Genomic DNA, 25596 nt, shown 5'->3' with positions numbered 1-25596 from the left:
CTAATATCATTCTCAATGGGGAAAACCTTCTATAGTCAGGAAAAAGACAGGAATGTCTACTCTCATCACTGTTACTTAACATAGTACTGGAAGTCCTAGCCACAGCAATCAAACAACCAAAAGTAATAAAATGTATCCAAATTGACAAGGAAAAAGTCAAACTTTCACTATTTTCAGATGATATAATACTCCATAGAAAACCTAAATGACTCCACTAAAAATTTCTAGAACTGATATGTGAATTCAGTAAAGTCACAAGATACAAAATCAACATACAGAAATCTGTTTGTTGATCTTTCTACACCAATAATGAAGCAGTGGAAAGATAAATCAGAGAATCAGACTAATTTACTATTGTGCCAAAAACAATAAGATAGCTAGCGATAAAGCTTACCAAAGAAGTAAAAGATCTATACTGTGAAAACTATAAAACACTGATGAAGGAAATTGAAGAGGACACAAAGAAGTGGAAAAACATTCCACACTCACAGATTAGAAGAACAATTGTTGTTAGAATGTCTGTATTACCCAAAACAACCTACACATCTAATGCAATCCCTATCAAAATACAAACATTTTTCACAGAGCTAGAACAAACAATTATAAAATTTGTATAGATCCACAAAAGACTCCAAATAGCCAAAGTAATGTTGAAAAAGAAAACTAAAGCTGGAGGCATTACAATTCTGAACTTCAAATTATATTACAAAGCTGTAGTGATCAAAACAGTATGGTACTGACACAAAAACAGACACATGGATCAACAGAACAGAATAGAAAACCCAGAAATGAACCCACATCTATATGGTCAATTAATCTTTGACAAGGCAGAAAAGAATGTCCAGTGGGAAAGAGTCCCTTCAACAAATAGTCTTGGAAAAGCTGGATAGCAACATGCAAAAGAATGAAGCTGAACCGCTCTCTTACAACACACACACACACACACACACACACACACACCAAATTCAAAATGGATTAAAGACCTAAATATGAGACAGGAAACCATTAAAATCCTAGAGGAAAACATAGGCAGTAACCTCTTTGACATTAGCCATGGCAACTTCTTACTAAATATGTCTCCTGAGGCAAGGGAAACAAAAGCAAAAATAAACAATTGAGAATCTATCAAAATAAAATCTCTGCACAGTGAAAGAAACAATAAACTAAACAAAAAGGCAACCTACAGAATGGGAAAAGATATTTGCCAGTGACATCTGATAAAGGGTTGGTATCCAAAATTGATAAAGAACTTTTAAAAGTCAACACCCAAAACCAAAGTAATCCAGTTAAAAAATGGGCAGAAAACATGAATAGACATTTTTCCAAGAAGACATACAGATGGCCAGCAGACACATGAAAAGATGTTCAACATCACTCATCGTCAGGGAAATACAAACCAAACCACAATGAGATATCACCTCACACCTGTCAGAATGCTAAAATTAACAACACAGGATACAACAGGTGCTGGCCAGGATGTGGAGTAAGAGGAACACTTGCACTGTTGGTTGGAATGCAGATTTATGCATCCAGTCTGGGAAACAGTATGGGGGGTTCCTCAAAAAGTCAAAGATAGAACTACCCTAAAATCCAGCAATTGCACTATTAGGTATTTACCCAAAGAATACAAAAATACTTTTTTGAAGGGATACATGCACCATGATGTTTATAGCAGCATTTTCAATAACAGCCAAATTATGGAAAGAACCCAAATATCCATCAACTGATGAACAGATAAAGAAGGTGTGATAAATAAACAAATAAATAAATATGTATACACACACACATATACACATTTATGTTTATACACACACACACACACACACGTACATACAGTGGAATATTACTCAGCCATTAGAAGGAAAGAAAACTTGTCATTTCAAATGATGTGGATGGAGTGTTACATTAAGTGAAATACATCAGTCAAAAATGATAAATACCATATGATTTCACTCATATGTGGAATCTAAGAAACAAAACAAATGAACATAGGGAGGGGGGAAAAGAGGAAAACCAAGAAACAGACTCTTAACTACAAAGAACAAACTGATGATTAACATAGGGAAGGTGGGCAGAGGGATGGGTTAAATAGGTGATGAGTAATAAGGAGGGCACCTATTGTGATGAACCTTGGGTACTATATATGTGGTGAATCCCTAAATTCTATACCTGAAACATTATATGTTAACTATCTGGAATTTAAATTTAAAAAATTGGAAAAAAAAAAAAAAGCAGAGATTGCCAAAGTGACTGCAGAAACAAGACCCAACCACATACCATCACCAAGAAAAAAACTGCAAAATATAAAGATTTAGGTTAAGAATGGAGAAAGAGATACCATGCTAACACTAACAAAACAAACATACAAAAAAGACGGAGTAGTCACATTATTTCTACACAAAAAAACTTTACAGCAAGAAAAATTTTCAAGGAGAAAGAGGGTATTTTGTACAATAAACGTTCAGTTTTCCAAGAAGACTTAATAACCCATGACATATATCTACCTAAACACACAGCATCAAATTACAGAAGGTAAAAGTTGATAAACAGTAATAGAAATAGACTACAATTGGATATATGAAAAGCCTTTTTGTAGTAATTAATAGATCAAGCAGGTGGAGAATGCAGTTGACCTGAAAATCACTATCAATCAACTTTATCTATTTGACATTTTAGAATACTACATCCAACAGCAGAATACACATATTTCTCAATGGATTACAGGGAATAACAACCCTCACTAAGACAGACCACACTGTAGGCCATAAAACACATCTGAACAAATTTAAAAGAATAGAAATCATAAAAAGTATATTTTTCAGACATCAGGGAATTAAACTAAAAATCAATAACAGAAAGAGGTAGAAAATGCCCAATACTTGGAGATTTAAAAATATACTTCTAAATAATGTCTGGGTCAAAGAAGAGGTCTCAAGACAAATTTAGAAATATTTTGAACTGAATAAAAATGATCATACAACTTATCAAAATTTGTTGGATGAAGGGGCACCTAGGTGGCTCATTTAAGCATCAACGCTTGATTTCAGCACATGTCATGATCTCAGGGTTGTGGGATTGAGCCCCATATTAGACTCTGTGCTGGGTAAGGAGCCAGCTTAAGGTTCTCTTTCTTCCTGTCCCTTCCCCCACCCCACTCACTTGTGCATGCATGTCCACACTCGCTTTATTTATCTTTTTTTTTTTTTAAAAAAACTGTGGGATGCAGAAAAAGCAGTGATCAGAGAGAAATGCATTCATTAAATGCAAATATTAGAAAAGAGGAAAGATCTAAAATCAATAATCTATGTTTCTCCACTTAAGAAACTGGAAAAGGGAAGAAAGGAGCAAGATGGTGGAGGAATAGGAGTCAAAAATATCCCAGGAGTTCAGCTATATAGTTATCAAACCATTCTGAACACCTACAAACTCAACAGGAGATAGAACAGAAGAAGAGCAGCAATTCTAGGAAAAGAAAATTAACCGCTTTCTGAAAGGTAGGACACATGGAGAAGTGAATCTGAGGCGACAGAAAGATAGACCTCAGAGGGAGGGGCCACCTCCCAGCAAGTGAGAGAGGAGTGGAGCACAAAATCAGAACTTTTAGAAGTCTGCTCCACTGGGGGAGATCACTCCAAAGGCTAAGTGGGGGTGGAGCCCTCATGGGGACAGTGTGGTCTCAGGACCCATGGGGTCATAGAAAGACCAGGGATGTCTGAGTGTGGCAAACCTGCCAGGGATCGGAGTGGGGAAACCAGCTCCAGAGACAGAGCTGAGGAGTACACTCTCAGCTCAGGGTTACCTTAAACCATGATCTGAGGCACAGTCGGGCCACTGCTCTTTAAGCAGGGACCTCACAAGGGGAAAATCCAGAGAGACCCCCTTCTTCCTCCTAGGGGAGGAGTGGTGTGGGAGTGCATGGCAGGAATCTGCTGGGCTTGGAGACTCCAAACAGGGCCATGCCCAGAGACATAAATGCTTGGTCACAGGCTGGGTGAGCACAGAGTGTGGCCAGAGACCTGGGAGACAGGAGGGACTGACTGCTTTTCTCTGAGGGCATATTGAGGAGTGGGGCCCTGAGCTCTCAGCTCCTCCGGACTGGAGATTGGGAGGCTGCTATTTTCATTCCCATCCTCCAAAGCTGTATGGAAAGTGTTCAGGGAGCAAAAGCTCCAGAGAGTGAACCCAAGCAGATTGCTTAGCCTGGCCCCTGGCAAGGATAGGGCAGTTCTGCCTTGGGCAAAGACATTTGAGAATCACTGCAACAGGTTCCTTGCCCAGATCAGCAAGAACTTCCAGCCAAGTCCAAGTTCACAAATCAATGAGAACTGCAGAACTCCAGAGCTAGGGGAAAACAACACATAGAATTCATGGCTTTTTTCCCCATGATCGTTTGGTCTTTCAAAGTTAAATCTTTTATCTTTTATTTTTTTCATATTCTATTTTTAAACTATTCCTTCTTCTTATTTTAAAGTTTTTAACTATTCTATCTTATCAACATCTTTTTAAAAATCTTCTTTTAATTTCTTATTTTTAATTCAATTTAATTTTTTTCAGTGCTCCAAGATTCTTTGTTTATGCATCATACCCAGTGCTTCCACGCAATACTTTTAAAATTTCCATTGTTACAGTCGTATTTTATCCTGTCATTGCATTTAACCTTATTTTTTGTATACATATAGGGGGTTTTTCTTTAAAATTTTGAGATACAATTTCTTCTAAATAGATCAAAATATACCCTAAACCTAGCACATGGCTTTGTTCTAGTCTCCAGCCTGATCACATTCTTTCCTCTTTTTTTTTTCTTTTTTCAAACCAACTTCTTATCAATTCCTTTTTTAGAATCTTTTTAAATTTTCATCTTTACAGTCATATTCCATCCCTTCATCGTGTTTACCCTCACTTTTGTATATAAATCAGTTTTTCTTTCTTTAAAATTTTGGGAGGTAGTTTCTTCTAACAGATGAAAATATACCCCAAATCAACTGTGTGACTCTGTTCTATTCACCAGTCTAATATATATATTCTTTTTTCCCACTTTGTTCTCCCCTTTCAGGTCTCTTCTGATTTGGGTAGTGTATATTTTTCTGGGTTCATTAATACCCTTTTAGTATTTTGTTCTCTCATTCATCCATTCTCATCTGGATAAAATGACAAGATGGAAGAACTCACCACACACACACACACACACACACACACACACACACACAGAACAAGAGGCAGTACGATGGCTAGGGACCTAATCAATATGGACATTAGTAATATGTAAGAACGAGAGTTCAGAATGATGATTATTAAGGTGCTAGCTGGGCTTGAAAAAAAGCATGGAAGATATTAGAGAATCCCTTTCTGGAGAAATGAAATCCTTTCTGGAGAAATAAAAGAACTAAAATTTAACCAAGGTGAAATTTTAAAAGTTGTTTAATGAGATACAATAAATAATGGAGGCTCTTACTGCTAGGATAAATGAGGCAGAAGAGAGAATTAGTGATAGAGAAGACCAAGTGGTGGAGAATAAAGAAGCTGAGCAAGGATGCCTGGGTGGCTCATTGGGTTGGGCAACTGCCTTTGGCTCAGGTTATGATCCCAGAGTCCCAGGATCCAGTCCTGTATTGGACTCTCAGCTCCATGGGGAGTCTGCTTCTTCCTCTGACCTTCTCCCCTCTCATGTTCCTTTTTTCTCTCTCTCACTCAAATAAATAAATAAATAAATAAAATCTTTAAAAAAAATTAAATAAACAAATAAATAAAATCCTTAAAAAATACACAGTCTCTGGATAAATAAGCAAGAATAATTTATCATTTAATCTTGTGACATAAAAATAAGGCACACACCATTTTCACCAATGTCCATGAAATATGTACAATCTGGATCATAATCTTGGCCACAAAAGAAATCTCAATAAATTATAATAAGTGGATGCTGAACAGGCTGTAGGTTAAAGAAAATAAACCAAACAGAGAGTTTACAAAAGAAAACAACAAGTACTGTGTTGGATCAAAGATAATATAGACCTTGTGGTTAGAGACTATTTCCAAAATAGAGGAGGAATAATATTCCATTGTATACACCATATCTTCTTTATCCATTCATCTATCAATGGGCACTTGGGCTGCTTCCACATCTTGATGGTTGTAAATAATGCAATAAGCACAGGGATGCATTTATATTTTTGAATTAGTGGGGTTTTTTTCTTTTGGTAAATACTCAGTAGTAGAATTACTCAATCATTTGGTATTTTATTTTTAATTATTAAAAGAATGAGATCTTGCTATGATCTCATGATGAGATATTATGCTAAATTAAAGAAGTCAGACAGAAAAAGACAAGTACCATATGATTTCACTTACACATGGAATCTAAAAAACAAAACAAAACAAAACAAAAAAAAAATCAGACTTTTAAATTCATAGAACAAACCAGTGGTCACCAGAGGGGAGGTCCAGGTGATGGAATGGGTGAAATAGGTAACAGTTATTAAAAGATACAAAGTTCCAGTTATAAAATAAATAAGTCACAGAGAGGAAAAATACAGCAAAAGGGATACAGTGAGTAATATTGTAATAATGTTGTATGGTGACACATGATTATACTTATCCTGATGAACACTGAATAATATATAGAATTGTTGAATCAGTACCCTGTACACCTGAAATGAATATAATATTGTATGTTAATTATGCTTCAATTAATAAAAAGATCAATAATAAAAAAATTTAGCCTAAAAAACATGAAACCATCATAGCAAGGAAAAAAGAGGAAGAAAAAGTTAAATAATGAAATGAGTAGAGATGGTTCAACATTAGGACATCTCCTTAGATAATTTAGTACATCAACAGACAAAAAGGAGGGAAAAAGCACATAAGTATATCCCTAAGTTGTTTTTTATTATCAATTATAGTGGTTATTTTTTATTTAATTAACATATAATGTATTATTTGTTTCAGGGGTACAGGTCTATGACTCATCAGTCTTACACAATTCACAGCACTCACCATAGCATATACCCTCCCCAGTGTCCATTCCTCCCACCCCTCTCTTCTCCAGAAACCCTCAGTTTGTTTCCTGAGATTAAGTCTGTTATGGTTTGTCTCCCTCTTTGGTTTCATCTTGTTTCATTTTTCCCTCCCAATGATCCTCTGTCTTGTTTCTCAAATTCCTCATATCAGTGAGATCATATAATTGTCTTTCTCTGATTGACTTATTTCACTTAGCATAAGACCCTCTAGTTCCATCCACGTCATTGCAAATGACAAGATTTAATTTTTTGATGGCTGCATAGTATTCATATGTGTACACACACACACACCACCTCTTCTTTCTTTTTCTTTTTTTATTTTAAAGATTTTATTTATTTATTTGAGAGAGAGAGAGATCACAAGTAGGGAGAGAGAGAGGAAGGGAAGCAGGCTCCCCGCCTAGCAGATACCCCAATGTGGCGCTTGATCCCAGGACCCCAGGATCATGACCCGAGCTGAAGGCAGAGGCTTTAACTCACTGAGCCACCCAGGTGCCCCCCACCTCTTCTTTAACCATTCATCTGTTGATGGACATCTAGGCTCTTTCCATAATTTAGCTATTGTGAACATTGCTGCTATAAACATTGTTGTGCATGTGCCCCTTCAGATCACTACGTTTGTATCTTTAGGGTAAATACCCAGTAGTGCAATTTCTGGCTCATAGGGTAGCTCTACTTTCAACTTTTTGAGGAAACTCCATACTGTTTCCCAGAGTGGCTGTGCCAATTTACTTTCCCATTTATAGTGCATGAGGGTTCCCTTTTCTCCACATCCTCACCAACACTTGTTACTTCTTGACTTTTTGGTATTAGCCATTCTGAAAGGTGTGATGTGATAGCTCATTGAGGTTTGGATTTGCATTTCCCTGATAATTAATGGTGTTGAGCATCTTTTCATGAGTTTTGGGCCACCTATAGGTCATTTTGGGGAAAATGTCTATTTAGAGCTTCTGCCAATTTGTATATCAGATTAGCTTTTTGCTATTGAGTTGAGTTCTTTATATATTTTAGACATTAACCCCATATTGAACATATGATTTGCAAATATTTTCTCTTATTCATTAGGTTACCTTCTCGTTTTGTTGATTGATGCCTTCTGTTGCTGTGCAGAAGCTTTTTAATTTGATGTATTCCACTTGTTTATTTTTGCTTTTGTTGCTTTTGCTTTTGGATCAAATACAAAAATTCAACACCAAGACCATTATCAAGTAGTTTATCAACTATGTTTTCTTCTAGGACTTTTATGGTTTCAGGTCTTACATTCAAGTCTTTAATTCATTTGGGTTAGTTTTTGTATACATTATATTCTATTTATGAGGGGGTATATAAAAAAATGAAACTTCTTCCGTCAAGAAGACTGAAAATAAAGGGATTGGAAAAGACACACTAAGCAAATGCAAAGAGTGTTTTGCGAAAAAACCTAAAATTAGAAGCAAATAGAAGTTATGTTGAAAAGCCTTACAAATAATGTAGGTTATTTCATACTGATAAAATATACACTTCACCAGACCATATTGTAGAAGTCATGATCTATAAGAAAATGTCTTTAATATACTGAGGGGAATACATTACATGTTAATAAAAAAATAAATTTTTAAAAAAGATTTTATTTATTTATTTGACAGAGAGAGATCACAAGCAGGCAGAGAGTTAGGCAGAGAGAGAAGGGGAAGCAGGCTCCCCGCTGAGCAGAGAGCCCGACACGGGGCTCGATCCCAGGACACTGAGATCATGACCTGAGCCGAAGGCAGCGGCTTAATCCACTGAGCCACCCAGGCGCCCCCAAAATAAAAATTTTTTAAAAATAAAAATAAAATACTGAGAGGACATATTTTATAGCTAGATAGTGGCAGAGCTAGGATTCAGAACACCCCTCCCCAAACTTTCTAAATACCCCCTGAGCTCCTATCCTCCCTCCTGGCCAGCATTAAATAGCACACTATGAATCACTATATTATATTACTTTTCAAATATGGAGAAGCTGCAAAATCACATGTATTAGGCCACAAGAAAATTAACAATTAACTATGAAATGAAAGAGAATCTTAAGGAACACTTTCTCTAACCACATTTGATAAAACCAGAACAAACAACCAGGACAAAGAAAGATCTCCTTCAATCCTATTCACTGAGAAATTTTCAAAACTCCTTCCAAATAGTCCTTAGTTCTTATTGTTGTTGTTGTTGTTGTTTAAGATTTTTTTTATTTATATGACAGGCACAGATCACAAGTGGGCAGAGAGGCGGGCAGAGTAAGAGAGAGGTGGAAGCAAGCTCCCTGCTGAGCAGAGAGCCTGATGCGGGACTCAACCCCAGGATCCTGGGATCATGACTTGAGCTGAAGGCAGAGGCTTAACCCACTGGGCCACCAGGTGCCCCCAAACAGTCCTTAGTTTAAAAAGTAAATCAAAATAGAAATTACAGAAGAGTAAGAAACAAACTTTAATGAAAACATATAAAACTACAGACATATAAAAACCAGATATACCCAAAGTGGCACCAATTCATGGCTTAAAATGTATTTATTAGAAAACAAGAAACATTGAAAAGTAAATTAAATTTTAAATCAAACTATTAAGAAAAGATGTCAAGGTAACCCCCAATGAAGACAAAAATGAAGAAAGAAAAAAAATATAAAAATATAATAAAGAATAGTAGGATTTAATTAAATTTCAGACAAAAGATAAAAATAATGGATCGATAACAATCAATAGGTGATTCTTTGAAGAGACAATAAAATGCAAAGTTTGATCAAGAGAACAAAAGAAAAGACATAAATGAACAATGCTGGGAAGAAAGAAAATTAGTTAAGGAAAGATTAAAACTGCAATTAAAGAAAAGGTTAAAACTTTACAAAAGAAATCCTTGTATAATTTTCTACCAATAAATATGACAATCTAGGAAAAATGGCTACTTTTTAGGAAAATATGAATCATCAAAACTGAGCCTCAACATGAGAACTAAATAGAACTAAAAGTAATAGGAATGTATAATGTATTTCAAGACCAATCCTAACCCTGCTGCCTCCCCTACTACAATATCAGTTTCAAATAGTTTTATAGACAATTTCCAGCAACCCTTCAAAGAACAGATAATATCCATAATAAATAAACCATTCCAATACAATTTTATAAATTTTCAAATCACACTAAATCATTTTTTTAAAAGATATTGTTTATTTATTTGACAGACAGAGATCACAAATAGGTAGAGAGGAAGGCAGAGAGAGGGGGGAAGCAGTCTCCCTGCTGAGCAAAGAGCCTAATGTGGGACTTGATCTCAGGACCCTGGGATCATGACCTGAGCTGAAGGCAGAGCTTTAACCCATTGAGCCACCCAGGTGCCACACCCTCCATCATTTTAAGACTACTTTATTTCTGCTATAAATACCAGATAAATGAAAGTCCTCAATAATTAGCAAACCAAATTCAGCATGCATTAAAATGATCATACACCATGATCACATGGGACTTATTTCAAGGATATAAGGTGGTTCAATATCAGTAAAACAACCCACATGATATAAACTTAAATAAAATGAAGGACACAAGTCTTATGATCATCTCAACAGATGCAGGAAAACTATTAGACCAAACTCAATACTCATTTATGATAAAAACTCTCAACAAAGTAGGGTTAGAGGGAACATATCTGAACATAATAAAGGGCATAAAGGGCGTACCAACAACTAACACCATGCTCAACAGTGAAATGCTAAAAGCTTTTCCTCTAAGATCATAAACAAGGTAAGGATGTCCCCTACCTTGCTACTTGTTTTCAACATAGTACTGGAAGTCCTAACAATAGCAATCAGACAAGAAAAAGAAATTAAAAGCATCTGAATTCGTAAAGAAATAAAACTGTCACTGTTTGCAGAAGACGTGATACTATATATAGAAAACCCTAAAGACTCCACCAAAAAAACCTGTTAGATCTAATAAACAAATTTGGTAAAGTTGCAGGATATAAAATTAATATACAGAAATCTGTTGCATTTTCTATATGTGAATAACAAACTTACAGAAAGAGAAATTAAGAAAATGCTATTTACAATAGCACCCAAAATAGCAAAATACCTAAGAATAAATTTAAACAAGGAGGTCAAAGACTTGTACTCTGAAAACTGTAAGACACTGATGAAAGAAATTAAAGATGACACAAATAAGTGGACAGATACACTATGGTCATGGATCAAAACAAATTAATGTTAAAATTTTCATACTACTGAAAGCAATATAATTCCTACCAAAATACCAACAATATTCTTCACAAACTAAAACAAATAATCCAGAAATTTGTATAGAAACACAAAAGATCCCAAGTAGCCAGAGCAAACTTGAGGAAGAATAACAAAGCTGGAGGCATGACAGATTTCATGCTATACTACAACACTATGATAATCAAAACAGAATGGTACTAGCACAAAAATAGACAGAAAGATCAGTGGAACAGAATAGAGAGCCCCCCCCAAAAAAACCCACATTTATACAGCCAAATAATCTATGATAAAGGAGGCAAGAATATACAATGGGGGAAAAGACAGTATCTTCAATTAGTGAGGCTAGGAAAACTGAACAGCTACATGCAAAAGAATGAAACTGGACACTATCTTACACCATACACAAAAATAAACTAAAATTGGATTAAAGTCCTAAATGTAAGACCTAAAAGATAAGACTCCAAAGAGAAAAATAGGTAGTAAACTCTTGAACATTGGTTTCAACAATTTTTTTTAAAGTAGGCTCTATGACCAACATGTGGCTTGAACTAATGACCTCGAGATCAAGAGTTACATAGTCTACCAACTGAGCCAGCCAGGTGCCCCAAATGATCTTAATTATATATATATATATAATTTTATATTTGGATCTCTTTAGGCAAGGGCAACAAAAGCAAAACTAAACAACTGGAACCACCTGAAACTAAAAAGCTTTTGTACAGTGAAAGAAACCATTTACAAAAGGCAACCTGGAGGAGGGGAGAAGATATTTGCAAATGATCTATTTCACAAGAGGTTAGTATCTAAAACATAAAGAACTGCTACAACTCAACACCAAAAAAATAAGCAATCCAATTAAAAAATGGATGGAGGACCTGAATAGACATTTTCCCAAAGAAGACATACAGATGGCCAACAGACAGAGAAGATGCTCAACATCACTGATGACCAGGTAAGTGCGAATCCAAACCATGAGATGTCACCTCACACCTGTCAGAATGGCAAGAATCAAAAAGACAAGAAATAACAAGTGTTGGTGAGGATGTGGAGAAAAAGAAACATTTAATGCACTGTTGGTAGAAATGTAAATTAGTACAGCCACTATGAAAAATGGTATGGAGGATCCTCAAAAGATTAAAAACAGAAATACTGTGTGAGCCAGGAATTCTACATCTGGATATTTATCTGAAGAAAATAAAAATGCTAATTCAAAAAGATATGTGCACCCTCATGTTCACTGCAGCATTGTTTACAGTAGCCAAGATATGAAAACAATCTAAGTTTCCATCAATAGAGGAATGGCTAAGGAAGATTCGGTAATATATACTATATAATGGAATATTACTCGGCCATAAAAAGAAGGAAATCTTTGTCATTTTCAATGTCATTTTCAATGACATGGATGGACCTAGAGTGTATGAAATTAAGTAAAATAAGTCAGAGAAAGACAAGTACTGTATGATTTCACTTACATGTGGAATCTAAAAAAATAAACAAATGAATAAACACGACAAAACAGAAACAGACTCATAAGTACAGGGAACAAACTGATGATTGCCCAAGAGGAGGTAGGTGGGGGGAATGGGTAAAATAGGTGAAGGGGATTAAGAGGTACACACTCCCAGTTATAAAATAAATAAGCCAAAGGGAAGTAGGGGCACCTGAGTGGCTCAGTGGGTTAAGCCTCTGCTTTCGGCTCAGGTCATGATCTCAAGGTCCTGGAATCGAGTCCCGCATCAAGCTCTCTGCTCAGCAGGGAGCCTGCTTCCCCCTCTCTCTCTGCCTGCCTCTCGGCCTATTTATGATCTCTCTCTGTCAAATAAATAAATAAAATCTTTAAAAAATTAAAAATAAAAATAAAAAAGCCAAGGAGATGTAGAGTATAGCACAGAGAATACAGTCAATAATAATCTAATAATTTTGTATGGTTACAGGTGGTAACTAAACTTACTCTGGAGTGGTTTCATAATGTATATACATGTCAAATCACTGTGCTGTACACCTAAAACCAATATAATATTATATGCCAATTATACTTCATTTAAAACAAAAACAGAACCCAATAAATGAAAAGACAAAACAAAAGACACCAACTTGCAAATTTAAGAAAGTCTAGAAACCCCAAAAAGGAAAAACACAAAACAAAAAACCAAAATTTAAAAATTTAAAGAAACAAACAAATCTAGACTTACTACAGTATAAGTGCTGAGAGAAAAATCTTAAAAGCATTCATAGGACAAATTCAGGAACCACAACCAAACCTCAAGCAATAAACTTTGAAAACTGACAGTTAATCAACTAGTCAATCCATGACTGTACATTCCTGGTGTGGTGGGGCAGGATTAAAAAATCTCCCCCAACTCCCACAAGCAATATAGCTTTCTGTTGATAAAACTGTGAAAGTTGAAAAAAAAATTTAAAAACTTTACTGAAGAGATGGAACTATGGTAAGGCATTAGCAGGCAAAAGTAAAGTCAAAAGGAGAAACCAGAGATGGAAGCAGGCACAGAGCTACTTTTGACTTGATGGAATGCTGATTCAAGGGAATCAGAACCTCGGGTTTGACAACTTTAAGGGGTGAGGGGGACAGAAGTGAAGTCTGGAGTCCACACAAGGTGGAGGGTCCAGCGGGAGTCCCGGCCACCACCACCACATCTTCCCAGTGAGAATGGAGTGCAGCAGGCAGCTCTGGAAAGATGTGGCTTCCTCCAAGTGCTCTCAGACCCGGACCTGTGTTAAGGAGTTCCTGGAGGCACCTGAATGTGGCAAACCAAAACTCTTTCCAAAGTCGTACCTTCATTGCAGTCCTTGATTTTACCTAAAAATAATTTCCCCAATACAGTGCTAGTACACAAAGACACTAAGCAAAAAAACCTTTGTGAACAGAACATTATGTTTCCCTTTTCTTTGTGGGAAGCGGAAAATGGTAACTTTTTAGTGGAGAAGCCTGGCAAACACCACCTTCATTCAATGATGAAGGTCAACTTCTCTGGTGATAAGTCAGGTTCGCATATATCCCCTGATGTGATGTGATGTGATGAGGAGGGCACTTCACCTCCTTGGTACACTCTCAGAAAACCCATCGGCCCAGGCTAATCCTGAGAAAATCATCCAGATGAATGCAAATTAAAAAGAACTCTACACATTTCTGCAAAGAAGACATCCAGATGGCCAACAGACACATGAAAAAGGGAAATACAAATCAAAACTACAATGAAATATCACCTCACACCAGTCAGAATGGCTAAAATTAACAAGTCAGGAAATGACAGATGTTGGCGAGGATGCAGAGAAAGGGGAACCCTCCTACACTGTTGGTGGGAATGCAAGATGGTGCAACCACTCTAGAAAACAGCTTGGAGGTTCCTCAAAAAGTTGAAAATAGAACTACCTTACGACCCGGCAATTGCACTACTGGGTATTTACCCTAAAGATATAAACGTAGTGATCCGAAGGGGCACATGCACCCAAATGTTTATAGCAGCAATGTCTACAATAGCCAAACTATGGAAAGAGCCTAGGTGTCCATCAACAGATGAATGGATAAAGAAGATGTGGTATATGTACACAATGGAATACTATGCAGCCATCAAAAGAAATGAAATCTTGCCATTTGTGACGACGTGGATGGAACTAGAGGGTATCATGCTTAGCAAAATAAGTCAATCAGAGAAAGACAACTATCGTATGATCTCCCTGATATGAGGAAGTGGAGATGCAACATGGGGGGTTAAGGAGGTAGGAGAGAATAATGAATGAAACAAGATGGGATTGGGAGGGAGACAAACCATAAGTGACCCTTAATCTCACATAACAAGGAGGAGGGGGTTTGGGAGAGGGGGATGGGGTTATGTATATTGGGGAGGGTATGTGCTATGCTGAATGCTGTGAAGTGTGTAAACCTGGCGATTCACAGACCTGTACCCCTGGGGATAAAAATACATTATATGTTTATAGAAAATTTTTTTTAAAAATTAAAAAAAAAAAGCAGTCTACAGAACGCCTGACCAGTACTCTTCAAACTGTCAAGGTCGTGAAAGAAAAGGAGAGACTGAGAAACTGTCACACACCAGAAGTGAGTGGAGTCCTAGAATGGATTGTAGAACAGTGCATTAATGTATATTAATGGAAAAGCTGATGAAACTGAAAAAAAAAAGAAAAAAAGTCCAGAGTTTAATTCACAGTGATGTTACCAATACTGTTTTTTCAGTTTTGAAAAATGTGCCATAGTCATGTCAGAGGGATAATGTCACAGGAAATGAAACTGGGTGTGCTGAATGTAAACGCTTTGTACTCTCTCTGCAACTTCTCTGTAAATGTAAAATTATTCCAAAATTAAAAGCTTGTTTTAAAAAAAAGTATGAGTGAGAAGCAGCAGAAACAACAGAAAACAGGGCCAGCTACAAACACCTCCCATGTTGAAAGTATTAGATACCAACCTAAAATTTCTTTAATCTGTTAGCTCTTTTATAAAACCTTTTTATAAAAGAAATCTACAGCAAACATCATCCATAACATGTAGTGATAAAAACTTTCCCTTTGGGATTAGGATCAGGATGGAATCATTGCCATCAGTACTGGGGATAGACTTGAATCCACCATCTTAAGAGCTCAGGAGCTGTGGCTGAACACCATGCACAGAATTCATCGTAACTTTTCCCCCTCATATGAATTATTTATAACAGAGGGCGCATCTAGCTTATGAAATCAATAGCATAAAAAGTCTACACTGTAAATTTTAAGCTTTAATAAGATCGAGTCATCATAAACAAAGTTCAAAGACAAGGAGAGTATATTTATAACTTTCAGAATATTTAGCAAATTCTCCTTTCTCGTTACAGAAACGACAATCATGTCAACTGAGTAACACTGGACAATAAATGAACCAGCAATTTATGGAAGAGGCAAATGGCCAAAAAACACTGTCCAGCCTCCTGTGGAATCAGGAACATGCACAGTAAATCAAGATGCAACTTTTATCCACCACCTTTGCAAAGTTTGGGTGTGGGGAGAGGATTTCTCTCATTTGATATTGGCTCAGCTACTTAGAAAGACAATCTGGCAGGATGTATAAACAAGTAAATATTAGTAACCTTTGCTTCCACAATTCTACTTTTTTGGTTGTTAACATGAGACAAGTACTTGTAAATGTACAAAAATATAAGGAAATAGATGATTCTTATTATAGCTTGTTGGTAAAGCGAACAACTGAATATGACCTAAATGTCCATCAGTGGGGGCTGGGGGGGATGGTTTAAGACTTACGATATATCGATTCTATGGAACAGCATATAGCTCTTAAAAAGAATGGAGTGTATCTATATGAAGGTGATCACTAGGATTTTCACTCTTAAAATAAGAGAAAATGAAAAATGCAAAATGGGATATACAATATAATCCCATTTATTAAAAAGGCAAGGCACAATATGCATATTTAGGCAAAGAAGCTATATATAGAAATGCACAGAAAAAGATCTGAAAGGCTCTTCAGGAAACACTTAATAGGACCGGACTGGAAGTTGCAGTGGGGTAGGTGGGAAACAAGGCTCTTGCTCTTGACATACTTCCACTTTGTTTAAAATTTTATGAACGAGAATGTATAATGCATTTCTTTTGTAGTAAATAATAAATTGATTAAAATATTAAGTAATATTATTTCTGACCCATTACTAGAGAAAAAGATAGGATTTTCGCCCACTACACACCCTCCCCCCTTTTTTGGGTCAGAGACACAATCCATTCCAGAACAGAAAATCATAGTCAAGATCAAACCCCTGAGTCTGCACTTCTCTTGGGTGCTCTGGAGCCTTTCTCCTCCTTTTAGGACAGGGGCCCAGCCAGAGAGGAGCAGGGCCCGAAGGAGGCCTGTCCAAGGGATAGGTGTGAGCCCACAGCACCCCACGTTGGAGCGTAAGTCAGGTGTTGCCTCTGATCTGCATATCTTTTCAACAACCTTCATTGCGGTGAGTCACCAAGGGAGAGGAGGCCCAGGGAAAGGAGAAAGTTCAGAGGTCATGAGGAGAGAGCAAATCCCTGTCACAAGCCTCATAAAGGACCGGGACTTCAGACAGGCCTCCAGCTGAGCCCGGTGACCAAAAAAAAAAAAAAAAAAAAAAAGAAAGAAAGAAAGTCCTTTGTGTGGTGGAAAGCTGGATGAACACCTCATTTCCTCGTTACCCCTTCCTGCCCTTAGTATATTCCAAGCCAGCATTCTTATAAACCGGGTCTCAAGTAGAGATTTAGTTTAGTGTCCCAACTTCAGGGTCCTTAGAAAGACAGGGAAGCAGTCCATGGCCACAGAGAGACAGAGGAGAGAGGGAAGGAGACTGAGACTGACCTGGTGCTGAAGCCACTGCCTCCATCAGCCATCTTCCCCCTCTGGCCCACCTGGGCCCTGCCTGGGCCTCAAGTGTGGCCTCTGAACCCTCCGTCCCGTGGCCTGGTTCAGGGTGGCTTGCAGGAGCCCAGAGCAGGAAGTTTGTGAATTGCCTCACACCCAGAGAGCTCCGCCCAAATGGGGAAAAGAGAAGTGAAAGTATCTCTGAGTTGCCGGGCATTGTTTCCCTCCTGGAGCTCCACGATGATTCTTAGGCCCCCAAAACACAGAACAACAGGAAGGGAGGCCTAGGAGGGACGATCAGGGCCCCGAGGAGCAGAGCCAGGCCCCAGGGGGCCACTTGTTGGCACAAAGACACAGAAACATCTATGTGTCCTCCAGCCTTCCTGACCTGTCTAAGAAGGTTTCTGAGTATAATGAGTATAACAGCGGGGGTCGGGGTGGGGGTGGGGGTGGGGGCTCGTTATTTGCCCCTTCCCCTCACCGACATGGCTGGGGGGCGAAAGAGGGAAAGGGAAAGTTCACATCTTTTCCCTTCCTGTGGGAGAGCCTGGACCCAGCAAGATGCCAGCATGGGAACCCAGGACGGGAGAGAGCCCAAATTCTCAGCATCCTAAACCAGGGCACGTGTGCTTAGTGTCCCTGGAAATCCACCAAAGGTAAGAGATAAACCTTCAAGGCCACAGCCAAGGCGATGACGTTGGTTAACATCTCAGGTGCCTGGATTTAAAGTGTATTTCCCAAATTCAGCCCTGAGACACCTGAAAAGCAGTCAGTCACTAGGGTGCCGAGCAGCATCGGCTTCCCTTGGATGGACAGGGAGGTTGGAACCGACAGGACCTGGAAGCCAATGGGCAGGCCCAAATTCTCAGCATCCTAAACCAGGGCACGTGTGCTTAGTGTCCCTGGAAATCCACCAAAGGTAAGAGATAAACCTTCAAGGCCACAGCCAAGGCGATGACATTGGTTAACATCTCAGGTGCCTGGATTTAAAGTGTATTTCCCAAATTCAGCCCTGAGACACCTGAAAAGCAGTCAGTCACTAGGGTGCCGAGCAGCATCGGCTTCCCTTGGATGGACAGGGAGGTTGGAACCGACAGGACCTGGAAGCCAATGGGCAGGTGAGCCCCGTGGGGAGGAGGACCCTCTGCCTCAGAGTCCTGTCTGTCCACGATGTCTCCTTCAGATGTGAATCATCATTCCACAAAGCCTGAGAAGTGACCGAGAAGACTTCATTACATTTGAAACCGCCGGGGGAAGGAGGTTTCTATTCTGTTTCCATGGATATTCTGTCTTCCCCCCAAAGGGGTAAATGGCAGTCTGGCTGGGATTCCAGGTTGTTGACAAAGACTCCTTTACCCGTGGACCAGGTGTCTATACCAGGAGCAGCACACACCTGGATCTCTCTCCCTCTCTCCCGCTTTCCCTCTCTCCCACTCTCCCTCACTTGCAGGGGTAGCAGGACTGGAAGCTGAGGCAGTGTTGAGCACATCTGTCCTCTGCTTCTGGCCTCCATGGGACACAGATGACACCAGCCTTTTCCAGTGTCCCCTGTCTCTCTCCTTCTCTGTCCCTGGGCAGTACATTGACCCAAGGCCATCACCATACTGGGTATTGGCATATATGTGCCAACTTTTCTGTGGGTCTGCATAGGGCATCTGGAATAGAGGCCACTGAGTGGCCGGCAGGGGTGGGGACATCTATGGGTGGCTGCTGCTGTGAGGAGCACTGACATCAGGGCGCTGTCCTTAAAGTAGCCCAATGCTGGACCTGGAGGCCTGGAAGGTGGGAGAAGCATGCTGAGGAGGAACTATGGGCAAAGGACCCACCAGGGGACAGCCTTTCATAGCAAGGCTAAGTCTCCAATTCAGGAGATCCCTTTTGGGACCAGAGGTTTGTCCCTAGGAACTCAAAGGTGGGAAGGCTTGGTGACAGCAGCCACAGTGGCCGCTAGGGAAAGGACATAACAGCCTTGGCACTTCTGTGGATGTGGAATCACAGAAGCACCTGGGATGTGAGTGGGAGCACTCAGGCCCTGCTCCAATGTCCCTGAAAGGGACATCCATCAGTGGGACTCATCTGGACTCCCTAACCTTCCCTCCTTTCTGCAGAGACTCTGGTAGAAGGGGTGAGCTGGCTCCTTGCTGGGTCTCCCAGGGCTCATGGCGCCTGGAAAGGCTAGGTCTCTGTTGGCTTTTCCAAGGTCAAGTACACAGGGACAGGACGTTGAGGGGGGTTGTGGGAGGCTGGGGGGTCTGATTGATTAGAGCAGCCTGAGGCGGTGTGGATAAATTCAGTTTGGGGGTTCAGTTTGAAGGATCCCTTTTTGCTATATACATGAGTCCCAATGTAGCTTTTATCAGGAAGAAAGCTGGTATTTTGAACCCCATCTATTCAGTTTTATACCGATCTGCCTGCTGGTGTGGAACTCAGGTGAGGGAAAGGGAAGCACTTTGAGGGGTAGGGGCAGCCCATGGGTACACATCTCTTTCCACCAGTTCTCATCCACTCGTGCCCGGGATGGGTAAAGAGGCTCAGAGTCCTACCCTCTTGCCATTGCATGGTCATAACCCAGTCATCCCGAACGGATTCTGTGGGTATTTGGCGGCAGTATTTCTGTGTTGAGGGGCTGAGGTGGGGGCGGGGCCCTTTTCCCACTAAAGCAGAATCTCAGGGACCCCACCGTTGGTGGCGGAGGCGCAGACTCCTGTTGCTGCCAAGTTTGTACAAGGCCAGAGGGATTGCTGGGGGTGAAGTGTGAAGGTTTCTACAGGGAAGAGAGTGACTTCTTGGAAAGGGGGCTGGGAAGAGGCATGTGGGGAGAAGAGGAAGTGGTTAAGGGGCGTGGGTTGTGGGGAGTGACAGAGAACTCCCGGGCCCCTTGAGAAATACGTCTGGGCCACTTTCCGAAAGCCTGCACTCCCCTCTAGTGGTCACACTAGGCATTGCAGTCTCCTTAGACCAGGCGTCCGTCGCCTGCTCCGCCTGTTCCCAGAAACCGAAACCGGAAATTGTTCTTGTAACTCTTTAACCCCTCGAAATTACTAGCAGGAGCGCCATTATTTCTTTCTACATGAAGGTTAACCAATTTAAGGATTGGGTCCTGAGATGATTTTGAGATGCACACATGGACAAGCTTCTGGCCTGGACAGGGAGGGTCCTCCACACCTGCTGACCATCATCTGGAGGTGAAGGGGAGGGAGAGAGACTGCTTTACCAGCAGGAGCTCTGACTAGAAATGGGTGTGGCTGGGGAGACCTTGGACACTCCCAGGGCACCCGTGCCTGGGGCTGAGAAAGTCCCACGCAGAGGATGAGGTTGCTTTCACAAACCTGCAGCTTAACAGTCCTGGGCCAGGGGAATCCCAACTAGAGTCTAATGAGCTTCCCCCTCCCTGCTAGGGTCAAGTCCTGTGCTTTTTCCCGGCCTAGGGCCCGTGTTTCTCACATGTACAAGTACTGTGCTGGTGAAATGGGCTGGCATCCTGGAGGATCCAGCACACTGGTACACAAGGAACATGTATGTCCAGCCAGGTCATCAAGTGGCCCCAGGAACACAGAGATATGCCCCTGAAGCTCTCCACCAGGCTCTGTGGGCCATCCCATGTCTCACCTTAGAGTGAAGTTTGTCAGCAACAGATATCCTCCCGGGTCTTCTGGTCCAATGGTTCATGGTCAAGACCACAACCAGCATAGTTGTAAAGATTCCTCAAGACAATGACATTGAATTTAAAACCTCACCACTCTCATTTGACTCTGGCTCATAAATTATCCTGGGGCATTAAGGGAATACAGGGAAAGTTCCCTGGAGGTCGGATGCCATTTCTGCAACTTCTCCCTCCTTTTGAGAATGGCCAGTGGGCTCTGTCGTATAGGTGAAACCCTCCCCTCCCTAGAGAAGGAAGACCCCTCTGCCTCTTCTGGGCATTCCATCTATAGTCTATGGCAGCCCCTCCCATGAATAATTTAAGGGTAGAAGGGAAACTTCAGCCTCCTGAGGGTGAAGCCAGGGTGAGGGGCTCTCATGTGTCCAAGAGCCTGGATCCCAGGCCAAGATGTGAGAACAATAATGGCTTGCTTGAGCTGTGCCTGCAAGAAATTGGGTCCTTGTCCCCTAGGAAACTTCAGCAGGTTGGGCCTGGATTTACCACTTGCCATCAGATGAAGGTATCGTGTAGGAATCCAGGGACTGTCTTGTATTTCCTGAATACACACAAAGTAAAGGCATCAGCCAGCTCCTACAGGGCACTTCCACCGCACGCAGGGACACAAGATTTTGCAAAAACTTCAAAGAGTGGATATGTCCAAGGGCATGCTGAGAGCATCTGCCACGGGCTCTGTCACTGTTCTCAGAGACCCTGGGAAGTGGTCACAGACACCAGACAAGCCAGAAGCTGGGGCCACATCGTTTTGTAGCTAAGGTTCATGCACCTGAGATCTCAAGGCTGGGGTCCTGCATCTTCCTCCCCATCCAAACACAGGCAAGCGTAGATGGGCCCTCGGAGATGGTGGGATGGAGTGTGGTCCTCCCTGCCTCCCCAGCAGCTCTGGCAGAGCTCAGGGCCACCCCTCCCCTGAATACTCCCCACTCTTGTTTCCAGTGGAGATACAGGTGTGAATACCACTATGTTTGGTATGAACTAGTGTAGACTCTTTCTGTCCCACACATGGGACTCAGGGGAAACTCTGGAGGATGACCGGGGGAGAGAAAAGTCCTACATTTGATGGAAAGTAGGAATCAGTAGTTCCAGGTCAGATGAAAAATCTCAGACGCATGGGTCTGAGCAGCAGGGCCTGCTGAAGTTATGATAAGAATCTGATTACTGTTTGGCACAACTCCTGTGTCCAGGCTGGGTCTAGATTTACTAAACTGGCAGCTATTCGGCACCTCTTGCTGGACTTGGAATGATCACTCACAAGACCCGGCTCAGACACCACCACCACCCCCCACCCCCCGTCGCCTCCTCATCTTCAGCTCAGACTAGATCAGCCTGCTTTCACTTGGTCCCGGGCCATCAGCCAGCAATGTGGGGAGGGCTTAGACACCAGGTGTTCCTCTCTATGACTTTCTCTTTTCTAGCATTTCCCCCTCGCTGCCCAGAAAGCTTAGGGACTCAGGCCTTCTTCCCTGGCTTTGCTGACCAGAGGGAATGTGGGATTTCTATCAAAGTTTTTGTCACCCCATGCAAGACTGGCCCGGTGACTCTGGGGCCAGGTGATAATAAACAGTAAACGTCTTACATTGGCTGTTTCCTCTTGAGTTCTGACTTCCCTCCAAAGTCGGCCTGCTTTGGTTTACTTTTCAGAGGCCTCTGGGGATGGTTTTTTGTCCAGAGCTTCTAGCTGTTTTACACAAGAGGCTGGTTGGTGAGGAACCCAGGCTTGCAGGTCTAAAGCAGACCTCCTCATCCTCAGTCCGAAGCCGCAGGCCCGTCCTTCCCCCTCCCAGACCCAGCCATGCTTCTGTAGACGCCAGTGGTTCCAATGCCGCCTAGCCCTCTGTCCAGCCAAGGGAGAGAGAGACACGAGTGTGTAGTGCATGCATCAAACAGAAAGCACCCCTTGGTCAGCTGAGACGCAGCCAGAACTATGCCCGTTGTGTTCTTCTGTGCCCATGAGAACACAAATCTCACTTACTTAAGGAGGGTGGGGGGCTTGTTCAGTAAACAAAATGACAGAGCAAATGAAATGCCTGGGGGGAAATGTGGATTATTCTAGAATTTCAGTTGGAGTTAATACTTATAGATCTATACAGATAAGACATATAAATTGTTGCTGAGAAGTCTAAGACCACTTTTTTTCTTTGTTCAAGGAGAGATCTTGTTTTTGTTTCAAAAGGCTTACTTAAGCAACCTTGTCTTTCCAAGGAATTGGGGCCACAGCCCTCCCTCTGCTTGCCTCCTGCACTAACTCCCCATCCACAAACTAGGAAAGAAAGAGTCCCCGACTGGATGTGTGTAAGTTAGTATTTAGCTTGATAGGAAACCCAGCCATGCAATTCAGTTCCTGGGCCCTGATTTCGGGCCTTCTGAAGCCTCACCACCTTGTTTGCGTAGAAAGAGCTAGAGAACCCCCTCACTCCTCTCAGCCCAGCAGAGCAAGGGGTGAGCCCAATAGAGCTGCCTTGGGAGGTTCAGGCTGAGGGGTCCTTACCAAGAGCCTCAGGACCTCAGGAACACCAGGTCCTCCTACAGCTCCCAGGGCCACGGTACACCGCCCCCTATAAGGTCACAGCCAAGCTCCCCAACATCTCAGCAAACAGCCTGCAACTGAGCCCAGGTAAACCAGACTGATGGGGTGAGAGGCTTAGTGTCCTTCATTGCCCTTTGCTGTCCTGGAGGGGAGGGGAGTAGACACCCTCCTTTCAAGCATGAAGACCATCTCAACCTTCATCTCCACAGCACAGGGCAGTGGGACCTCAATCAACCTGTTCCATTTGGTTGGGGGACCTCAGCCCCTCTGAGCAGCCAGGCACTGCCCTACCCTCCGTGAGACACAGGGCCTGCCGCGGAGAGTCGGTGGGTCAGACTTCATCTCCTTGGCCATCCAACTTCTTCCCCCACTTTCCTAACAGCTCCCAGTTTCCTCTGGGTAGACAACATCTCCCCTTTACGTGCAGGAGCAGAGCAACTGCTGATCAGTATCAGGCTGCTGAGCGAGCCATACCCATCAGCTGCTTTGGGGAGTTGCACTCTTGAGAGAAGTTTGCTATGGAGTTAAAAAAAAAAAAAAGAAAGAAAGAAAGAAAAGAAAACATTCCTTCTGTGGTGGCTCCTTGACAAGATGGCGGAGTTGTTCCTGGAGCTGCTCTGTTTCCTGACCTGGCTCTGGGGCCGTTTGCAGGCTCTGGGCCCAGCTTTCCTGCCCTTTCATGAGCCACTGGGTGTCTGTTCAAAGAGTGTCTTTTTGTTCAACCTCCGTAGAGCTAGTCTGGCTGGCAAAGAGCCCTAACTGATACAAGGATGTTTGTGAGTTATTTACTTACTATTTTCAAGACCAGGAACTTCTGAGGAGCACAGCAAATATTAACTCATTAATACTCATGATCCCACGAGCTACGTACCACTTTCTTTATTTTACAGATGGAATTAGTGCATGGGGTTGGGGGAGCAAGTCATGTGCCCAGGGATGCACAGCCACGAATGACGTTGGATGGCCCCGAATGAGGAGCTGGGATTCCACCTCCTGTGCTGGCTTTGAGAACATAGTCTGTGTTCTCAAACACGAGGCTCTGCGGTCCCTCATTACAACTTAGAACCGTTCACAACACCAAGAATAGTCAATGAGAGCCAACTGCAATTGAGGCTTAATGAAAAATAAAAGCTGTGATAAGGACGATATAGAATCATATTTACTGACACGTAACAGTGCCCATTATACACAAGTAAGTGAAAAATACTGATTAGAACACATTTTATTATTAAGACAGTATAACCATTGCCCCCTCCTAGCTGGTACTCACCCCACCCTCATCCCATTACAAAGCCTGGAATAATTTTCATCAAATTGGCAAGCATGGTTATTCTCCTTACCCGGAGAAGACTAACAGGCATTGCGCTTCTTCATGGTAGAAGATGCAAGGTACAATAGCTTGGAACTTTAGAGGGGATGTCCTGATATGCCCCTCACAATTGAACCCCTAAATACTTACCTATATGGCATGTACCGGAATTCTCAGTAGGGCTTATCTCTCACCATCTGAAGTAGTGTGATTCAACAAGGCTTTCAGAACACAACACTTCCTGCTTCTCAGATCTAATTTACATACTGTCATAGTGATGGTTAATTTTATGTGTCAGCTTGATGGACCAGAGGACACCCTGTTTAAACATTATTCCTGAATATGTCATTGAGGATGTTTCTGGATGAGATCAGCATTTTAATCAATGCACTCAGTAAAATCAACTGCCCTCCCCAGTGTGGGCAGGCACCAGCCACATCATTAAGGGATTGGATAGAACAAAAAGGGGAGAAAGGGAAATTCATTCTCTGCCTGCCAGCTTAGTTGAGTTTGGATTCACTTTA

The 25596-nt window shown here is 41.4% G+C and overlaps 1 protein-coding gene across 21 annotated transcripts in view; it reads right to left on the bottom strand.

The window, feature by feature from the left end:
* SP100 (SP100 nuclear antigen) overlaps window positions 1-17725 on the bottom strand; it is an 88660-nt gene extending 70935 nt beyond the window's left edge. For 11 of the 21 annotated variants that reach the window (XR_001176544.2, XR_006606370.1, XM_004773436.3 and 8 more), the window contains exon 1: window positions 17573-17724. Coding sequence is in view for 19 of the 21 variants with exons in the window: in XM_004773436.3 (XP_004773493.1) it covers window positions 17573-17604 (32 nt within the window). In the remaining 2 variants the exon portion in view is untranslated. Of the gene's footprint in view, window positions 1-17572 lie in introns of all 21 variants that reach the window. The other 10 variants (XM_013046297.2, XM_013046298.2, XM_013046300.2 and 7 more) reach the window with 1 other exon arrangement.
* Between the last annotated feature and the right edge of the window lie 7871 nt (window positions 17726-25596).

This window comes from Mustela putorius, unplaced genomic scaffold (assembly GCF_011764305.1).
Source record: "Mustela putorius furo isolate JIRA1106 unplaced genomic scaffold, ASM1176430v1.1 tig00000275_pilon_pilon_pilon, whole genome shotgun sequence".
In the NCBI taxonomy this organism is placed as follows: Eukaryota; Metazoa; Chordata; class Mammalia; order Carnivora; family Mustelidae; genus Mustela; species Mustela putorius.
Note: the sequence above shows the minus strand (reverse complement) of the source record. Positions and strands in the feature narration are given on the sequence as shown.